The sequence below is a fragment of the Vipera ursinii genome (assembly GCF_947247035.1).
Source record: "Vipera ursinii genome assembly, chromosome: 1".
In the NCBI taxonomy this organism is placed as follows: Eukaryota; Metazoa; Chordata; class Lepidosauria; order Squamata; family Viperidae; genus Vipera; species Vipera ursinii.
Window position 1 is genome coordinate 330,949,700 of NC_139512.1, and position 9,750 is coordinate 330,959,449.

The 9,750-nt window shown below is 39.5% G+C and overlaps 1 protein-coding gene across 1 annotated transcript in view; it reads right to left on the reverse strand.

The window, feature by feature from the left end:
* Positions 1-7,496, reverse strand: part of LOC310649701 (uncharacterized protein C8orf74 homolog) — a gene marked incomplete at both ends in the record, with an annotated part of 34,336 nt that extends 26,840 nt beyond the window's left edge. Inside the window, 2 exons of the mRNA XM_083378379.1 lie at positions 3,901-4,093; positions 7,449-7,496. Coding sequence (XP_083234505.1) covers positions 3,901-4,093; positions 7,449-7,496 — 241 coding nt within the window. The remainder of the gene's footprint in view (positions 1-3,900; positions 4,094-7,448) is intronic.
* Positions 7,497-9,750: the final 2,254 nt, after the last annotated feature.

Here is a 9,750-nt window from a genome sequence, read left to right on the forward strand (position 1 = left end):
GTCATTCATTCAATCAATCAATCAATCAATCAATTCAATTCTGTTTAATATATTTTATATAATATTTATGGTATTGCCTTGCTTTAGGTTTCACCACAATTGCAATAGAAATTAGTAATTATAGGATAATTATCAGTTTTCTGCATGTTAACTGTTCTCAATGGCTCAAAAGTAGAACAAAGTGGCAATCCTTTTTGTCTTTACACTAAGCCTCATGAGCAAACAAAATCCACAAGCAGTGAGTAGTGTGAGGTCATCTGGATCTTCTCCCTATTTAAAGGTAAAGGTAAAGTTTCCCCCGCACATGCGTGCTAGTCATTTCCAACTCTAGGGGCCGGTGCTCATCTCTGTTTCAAAGCCAAAGAGCCAGTACTTGTCCGAGGACGTCTCCGTGGTCATATGGCCGGCATGACTTTCACTCCTTCCGACGCGATCTAAAAACATATCTATTTAAGCAATCCGGTCTGGTCTGACGGGTTTAATTTTAATTGTGGTTTTAACTTATCTTCTACATTTGGGCAGTAGGGCTTAATTTATTTTCAATTTTCTGTATTTGTGCATTTTGACATTTATGTCACTGTTCACTGCCCTGAGTCCTTAGGGAGAAGGGCGGTATACAAATCAAATAATAAATAAATAAATAAATAAATAAATAAATAAATAAATAAATAAATAAATAAATAAATAAATAAATGACTAGATGCCAAAGGCACACGGAATGCTGTTACCTTCCCACCATAGTGGTCCCTATTTTTCTACTTGCATTTTTACGTGCTTTTGAATTGCTAGGTTGGCAGAAGCTGGGACAGGTAACAGGCGCTCACTCTGCTATGTGGCACTCAGGATACGACCCGCCAAACTTCTGATCGACAACAAGCTCAGCATCCTAACCCACTGAGCCACCACGTCCCTTCTCCCTGTTTACAATAGTCAAATTGCCCTTAATCACTCTGATGGGCAATTGGGAGCTCAAATGCTGTATCAGCCACCTCTAAGAACTTTTGTGCTCTCTCCTGTCCCAGCCTCAGCTGTTGTTAATTTTCAAAATACAAATAATAGGACTTCTGCCATATTCTATTTAGGAATTATTTCTATTGAAACAAACTTTGTTGATTGTTATTTTGTTGTTTTAATGTATACTGCCAACAGTCTCAATATGGGGCAAAAGATGGTCAATTTCTAAATACTGTTAAATCAATCATGTAAGAATCAAAAATGGTATTAAGGCCAGTAAGAAGTTATTATAGAATTATTATTATATACACAAAAATTTGAAACATCAGTTCTTAGTATTGGCCTTCAAACACATCAAGTTCTTCTCAAGAACCTAGGATGTTGTAATGTATCAGCTTGTATATGTTCAGAGCCAAGCAGTGTGGCCTTTTGCAAAATTTTGTCAATACGCAGGTCTTCTAAATTGCCAAGAAATTTTGATAATGTACCAATAGCCACTGGGACCATAATAATTCAATTTTTTTCTCCAATAAAAAATATTTCATTTTAAAAAAAAATAATAATTCAATTTTGATTTTCAGATCTCAATACTTTATAAGTTTTTTCAATTATTGGTGTTCTACTATCTTCTGGTATTGCCATATCAATTATCCACACTTTTCAGCCACATTTAAATCTGATGTGTTATGACCCAAGACTTTATCAATTAGTATTTAGAAATCACACAATATTTTAACCTGCTCATTTTGATGACTTTTTTCAGTTCTCTGTTTCCATCAGTTTTTCAGTACTGGCACATGATGATTGTTATAGATGTTCTAGTGTTTTGGCAAGTATGATAAATTGTTGTGCATAATTACTGTAGTTTCTTGGTTGTATTAGTTTGAATAGCTTGCTCTTGAGCAACCAAAATCAAGCCTTCCATTTATTTAATGTTCCAGTTTCAAGCCATTGTCAGATTTTATCTCTCATCTCTCTCTATCTCTCCATCTATCTATCTCCTTTATAATTTTCATAAATAACTCAAGGCAAACATACCTAATACTCCTTCCTCCTCCAATTTTTCCCACAACCACCACCCTGTGAGATTGTTGGGCTGGGAGAGAGTGACTGGCCCAAAATAACTTGTCTGGTTTTTGTGACTAAGATGGGACTAGAACACAGTTTTCTGATTTCTAGGCCAGTACTTTAACCACTACACCAAATCCCTCGATCTTTTGTAGAAACTGACTGTAATGGGTTTTCTTGCAAATTTTAAGTTACAGCAATGCTTGTCTTAGCTGTCTTTTACATAATCAGTCTATGCATGATTTTCTTTGAAGGTTTGTTTGACTTGAAGTAAACCTTTGCCTCATTTCTATGGACTACTGTAGGTATAATCTATCAATATGCCCTATGGAAATTACATCAAGTCTGGATGAAGATCACTACAAATACATGGACATTCTTGAAGCTGAGCATATTAAGTACACTGAAGTCAAGAAGAAGTTTAGAAAAGAATACATCATGACAGTGAAGATCTCAAAACGCAAACTCAGTAGAGAAAATGCCATCAGGACATTAACACACCCAGGCATTTCTAGTCACTGAATACACAGCTGGAATAGTGAACTGGACTCAAGTAGAATTAAAAATCCTGGATTGGATGATGAGAAAAATAATGACAATGAATGATGTCTTTCGCCCATCCAGAGATGTTGACAAATTCTATTTGCCAAGGATCATAGGAGGGCATGGAATGTTGCAAGTACACTGGACAGTTGAAGAAGGAAAAGGGGTATTGGAGCTAATACACTATAAAGGTTTACTGATTATCAGACAGAACAAAGTGATCTACAAGAAAGACCAAATGAAGCATAGGAAAGAGACATCGCAAGGCAAAATATTACGTGACAAATAAATAAAAAAACTATCAAATAATGTAGATGGCTGGCAATGGCTAAGAGCTGGAGGAAAAATAAACAGAGGGACTAATTCTGGCTGCACAAGACCAAGCCCTAAGAACAAGTGTGTACAAAGCCAGAATTGAGAAGATAGCAACAGTCAGCAAAGAAGCTGAAGAAACAGTGGACCACTTAGCTGCTGCAAGAAGATCACACAAACTGACTACAAACAACAGCATGACAAGCAGAAACAATGGTAAATTGGAAGAAACAATGGTGAAGTGGAGCATCTGCGACAAATACTATTTGCCTGCTAGCGAGAATTGGCAAAGAATAGACAAATAGACAAAATAATAGAAAATGAAGATGCTAAAGTGCTCTGGGACTTAATAAGTAGACCTCAGACTTAATTAGAATTCAGACTTAATAACTGCCGATAAGAAAGATAAAAAGTCTGGATAGTGGATGTTGCCATACCTGGAGACAGCAGAATACAAGAGACAGAACTGGAGAAAATCACACACTACAATGACTTGCAAATAGAAGTAGAATGACTGTGGCAAAAGAAAGCAAAGATAGTATCAATAGTAATAGGTGCTGACAGTTGAATCCCAAAACATCTAAAGCATCACTTGAACACCCTCAGCACTGACAATATCACCTTCCGTTAATTGCAAAAGGCAGCTTTACTTAGAACAGCTTACATCCTATGATGAACTTTTAATATTATTAAACAAGAAGATATAGCTATGCCAGGTCCTTGGGAAGGATTTGATAGGTGGACAAAAATGCCAAATTTAGTCTGAACATCTGATTGTGTGACTAACCAATGATAATGATAATATAAGGTAAAAGGAAGGAAGGTCACTAAAATTGTTCTCCCTCATCTCTTCCACATCAGATACTGATATATTCCACAAACAGTACTTAGGCTATAAAGACTACACATTGGTTGCCTATAAAAGAAGGTGCAAAGTTGATTCAGGTCAGCCCAAATGTTTCCTTTACAGCTGAAAGTATTGCAGTGGTACTTCTTTTTGTAACAAATGCAATCTTGGCTTACCTTGGGTTTCCTCCAATAGCTGCCCTGTCAATTTTCCCACTTCAGCTACAGCTTGCCAGCATAAACCTTTGTTAGCAGCAAACACCAAGCTATAGTAATGGGTATCAAGTTTGATACTCTGACGTACTTCCTGAATTTCATCAAACTCCTTCCACCCCAGCAAATCTCTTAGATACAGGCGACCAGGCCTCTGCTGAAAAAACCACCAAACAAGAAAAGCTGTTAGTATGTGGCACTGCTTCATATCATGGAAGAATTTAAAAAAAATCATAGACCAATAAGCAGAATCAAATTTGCCCAGCGTTCTGTCCCCAAAAGAAGCCAACTACTTTGCTCTGAGGAGCTTACAAATGCAACAGCTCCTATGTGGCTATTTCCACTCTGATTACTTACAGCATCTTCCATTTCAATCAGTCCTTGTTGTACCAATATATTAGCAATGAAAACAGCTTTTATATCATCAAACCAATGATGTGATAAAATGTGAAAAATCTGTATATGGGAATGTCCTATAGCTATCATGAGTAATAGCTACTGATGCTGCATTGTTCTAACTTATTTTTTTTACAGCTATGGTTTGTTTGTGAAGAGACAATATTGTAATAGGGTCCTTCATCCAGCACAAAACTAAGCATGCTTAAATCTAGTTGAGTTCAAATATTGCATTAAACCAATCATTGTTTGCTAACTAACCCATATAACCTTAGCTCAGGGACTAGAGATGCCATTGAAATGTAAGAACATAAATTTCAGGTTTCAAAATGGTATTAGGAAAAGTATTCTTAAAACTCAACTTTCCTGTGACTCTGCTGAACTTTTTTTTAAAAAAAAATAATTTTATTTTTTTAAAACCTTGGAGAAGTGCTTGTTATGGTGGCATGAATGGGAGTGATATGTGCTTGGGTTCCTTTAGTCAGTGGGTGATGAGTTTTATTAAAGTAGATGTATGGAATCTTGAAGATGGTTTTGAAATTGAAACGTACTCTGTTTAGGAGCTCATGTTTGATGCAGGGCCAATGTAAGATAATGTACTGTGACAAGACATAGAATAGGAGACTTACAGGTCAGCTTATAGTAAAGAGACAGATCTTTGTCTTGAAAAATATCCCATGATGGATGCACTCACTTTGGCACAGCATGAGAAAAGATCTGTTTGAAAGTCCCCATTTTGAAGATTGGAGTGAAATGGCTGCAGTTATTGCAGCAGGACAACTGGTGACTTTAAAGCACCAAAGCTTCATCAAGACAAGACGTATGGTAGTGCTGCAATGAAAATGAGGTCTGGTGGAAGAGTGAGTGTTTGCCCCTTATAGTTTGAGCACTTGACTTCTGCATTTACAGTCAAGGTCCTACCTGGTCAGTTTATTTTGGAAGATTATCTATTGACCAGCTACCAGGTATGGCTATAGGGCTATCTACTGGACTACTTGCTGGACTTTCTGCTGGTCTGCCTGCTGGGTTTTCAGTGTTGACAGGGAAGGGAAGTCAAGCCTAAGCCAATGACTTGTGAGGTGCCAAAGGGTCAATGATCTCATCCCTCCTATTTAATATTTACATAAAGCCACTAGGTGAGATCATCCATCAACATAGGGTCAGGTATCATTGATTGCATATCTCAGTTCTACTTCAACCAATCGACACTGTCAAGACTTTGTCTAAGGGCTGGAGGCTATTGTGGTCTTCAAGAAGAGGAATAGGTTTATATTCAATTTGACGTAACTGAGTGATTTGTAGAAGAATTCAGCCTGAAAAAGGTTTAAGAGATGTGGAAGTGCATTCTGAATTGTAGATCCTGCATAAATCAGAGGAGCGAACTAGATTAACTTTTAAGATTTAAGATTTCATAGCTATAAAATTCAACCATAATGACCTTGCTCACACATTATAATCCACCATAAATATTGCTTTGCAAAACACAATTGCTGGGATCACACAACACAGTATTTAACAAAAATACTATGGATTAATGCAATTTATAAATAAATAATCAAATTTGGAAATACTGCCAAAATCTTAATTCATTATGTGTGTGTGTGTGTGTGTGTGTGTGTGATATGTTAACTATTAGATTACCTTGCTAGGCCCCAAACATGGGGCAAATCTTTATTTCCTATTCACCATCAAAGTCATAATCAAACTAGATCTGCCTAAAAGCAATTTGTCATTTCCCTCCTAGTGATGTTGTTGCAGTATAATTATATTTTTTATCATTGTGATTTTTTGAAGAAGAAAAAAAAACTAAACCAAAGCAAAATACAAATGGAAACGTTAGTAAACAAAACACAGGTTTAAATCTCCACTTTGCCACTGAATATGTGAACTTCCTTTAGGCCAGTCACATTCTTTGTCTCATGCTTTTGCCCAAACATTCTCAAACATTGCCCATACATGCCTTTGGGCAATGTTTGAGGCTGCACAAGAATGGGGTGTGCTCTCACACAGCCTTTGGACCTGGAAAGTGTACAAGTGGACCGTGCTCTTATGTGACTTTTAGAGTCTCCAAAAGACACATAAGAATGGAGATGTGCTTTTGTGTGGTTTTGGGAGGCCGCTTCAAGAACGAAGGCCTTGTACAACCTGGAGCAGCCTCATGGCCTTTCAACAGAAAGAAACCGCCTGAAGGTAAGTGCTACATGGCAGAGCCTAGACAGGGGTAGGCAACCTCGGCTCTTTTATGACTCATGGACTTCAACTCCTAGAATTCCTGAGCCAGCTGGCTCCTGAGCCAGCTGGCTCAGGAATTCTGGGAGTTGAAGTCCATGAGTCATAAAAGAGCCGAGGTTGCCTACCCCTGGCCTAGGAAGTAGTGGGCCTTGAGGCCCTTGCTCTCTCTACCTCAGTACTGCCACTGAGTATCACTGCGCAGGGTGGCCTAAAGGGTGGGGGGTGGGGGTGGGGGCTAGAGAATTGTTTCGCTTTTGTTCACATGTGTGTGTGGGGGGGGGTAGAGAAGCCAAGTCAGAATTTTTCTGAATTTCTGGCATGCCAAGCCCAAAAGGTTTGTCATCACTGGGTTAGAAAATCAAATGTCAAAACAATCCAAGAATACAGTAATTAATTTCATTGTTCTTAAAGAAAAACATCTGCCATCAAGTTCATCCACTCCCTTTCTCATATACAATAAGCACATAAAATCCAGTGTGAAAAGCCCCTCTCTGGATTGAAAATGTCAGTATCAGAGCACATTGTAACAGTCAACTGCACAGTCAGAATCTGGCTGAGGCGTCTTAGGCTACTTTAATCGACGCATCTCCTAGTACTTTTAAAATCAAAAGACACTGTGAAACCGCATTTTTTTAAAACAACGTTTGCTCGGTCAGAATAAAGTAAAAAAAAAAACAGTGAAGAAAAATGAAAAGTTTACAAATGCAAGCCTTCAAGATTTCTCCAGGAAGAAGGCAGGAAGGCATCTGAAGCCTTATTTAAAGGTCCTCCTGGTTTCCATGGGAATGGAACTTGGCAAACTACGATATATTTCACCAAGATTTTCTGGGGCTCTCCCCTCCCCTCTACCACGATCACCTTAAACTTTTACCTCTCATTTTTACCTGCAACTGAAGAACAGCTTTAACACCCTCCGCAGTCAAATTGGCCATCCTTCCTGGATTGGTTGCTAGGAGACACTGGCTTACGATGCAAAACCCTGGAAGAAAAGGTTCTGTTACAAGGACATACTTACATACTCCCTTCCAGAGCACAGCTCTTATGGCAGCCCAGTCTCAACTTTTGTATCTTATGTTAATCTGCCCATCAAAGGGCCCAGCAGAGATAAAAAGGCCACTTTTTTCAGTTACACATTTATGAAATACTTAGATACAAATATATGGGAGAGATTTACAGTTTTAGTGTCCCATGGGCATGATTTATGAGCCCCTCTGTGATACATATGCCACTAGTCACAACTGATAGCTTCAGATAGGGTTTGAATGCCTGGGCAGATTGCACAGGATTTGAGAAACATGCACAGAAGTTGATTTTGTACATAAATGCCACTTCTGTCTTCAACCTTAATATTTCCATTTTGAAGATTAACTGCAGCTATTGAGCATTGTAAGAACACTATTCAATGGCTCTGGTTAACTGTTTTTGCAGGATTTAGACATCATTCCTACTGAATTAAAAAGAAAATTCTGAGATCCAATGGAAGACTGGGGAGGTCTTGTGCCTGTTATTGGAATGGCTGATCTGGTTTGATAGGACCTGAGATTGCACAGAAATGTAGACAGCTGAATGCTCTCGTACATTTTAAAAAATCCTCTCACTAAATAACAAGCAAAACACAACAACAGATTAGAAAACAATGACGTAATCTAGGGTTTGTGGCCAGAGATTTTATGTTTGTTTTTTTTTTTATTGAAAAGTTTTACAATACAATTTTCCATTAAAAACCCCCATCCCCCTCCACCCTTACATTTGTTATATGTAATGGAATATTCCACAATATTCCAAAATGCAACAATGTGGGCAGCTATGGTGCCTACTATTCGGAGTGTGTGATGTCCCTGCTCTGCAGGTCAGATTGGTGTTTGCTATTATGCTTCTGGGTTTAATTCAATATGCTGGTTGTCACCTTTATAGCCCTTCATGATTTGGAGCTAGGCAGTGGTGGGATTCAAATATGTGAACAACTGGTTCTCTGTGTGGATGTTGCTTCCGGAAGCCCATTCTGGGCCTGGGCAACAAAAAATTAGCTACGGTTCTGCCAAAGTGGTGCAGACTGGCTGAATCCTGCCACTGGAGCTAGGTTACTTGCAGCACTCACTCCTCGGTTGTATTTACCTGCCCTGAGCCAAGAGGAAAGGAATGCTCTGGGTCCTGCCCATGAGGGAGTATCATCTGGTGGGACCCAGAAGGAGAGCCATTTCTACTGAGATATTTGATGTGTACTGGGTTCGTCGCGCAGGAATGAAGACGAGGCGAGTGAGTTCAGCAAAGAGCATGGTTTATTTCTTGCAGGATCTGAACTAGAGAACAGGGCTGCAGCTGCAGCAATTTATACCTTGGCCCCTAGGCGGTGGCCAATAGGTTTGAAGCAACCTATTGCCGCCTAGGGGCAACCAATAGCAGTGCTGGAGACAGGTTGTCTGAGATGCTGGGAGCCGTTAGCTAGCTCCCTGCTCTCGCAACCTACCAGCCGTTACCACATGGTGTTAACAAGCAAGCCCAATATATAACACCCCTTCCCCCTTAGAACGAACAACAGTATAGCAACAATAGTAATTACAGCAATACACTTTACAAAGACTTAACACTGGTGTGAATAGGTTCCACTTAGCAGCACAATAAAATATTTACAACATTATAGCTCCATTGTCCCTTACAATCTTGTAGGTCAGTATTAAATACAAGGTACATACAACATTATAGCTTTATTATTACAGAACAAAATCTTTCAGATAAGCAGGAGGTTTGCATGGCCTTGTGGAATGCCTGGGGGACCCAGGCATGTCCTGGCCTACCAGCTTGCCCGCCTACCACTGTCTCTTAGTTCAAGTGATTCTGAGTGGCTTGGTGCTCTCTGGCTGGACTTTCCAGGTTGGACCACCCCAGAGTCAGTTTGTTCAGCAGAGTTAGCACAGTGGCTGTAGCCATCAGGTTGGCTTTCTCCGTCAGGGGACCCATGTTGCACTTTTGGGCTCCCCTCCTCTACGGCCAACTCCTCGTTGTTTGGGCTGTGTGAGCCTTCAGGGTCTATGCATGGGCCGGCTTGGCTGACAGTTTGTGGACCTGAGTAAGGACTTATGACGAAGTCCTCACTTTGTGGCCGTTTAGGAAAACGCTTCCTAAGCTGATCTATGTGGTGCTGTACAACTCGCCTGCCTTCCAGCCCCACTTTGTAAGAGAGGGGGC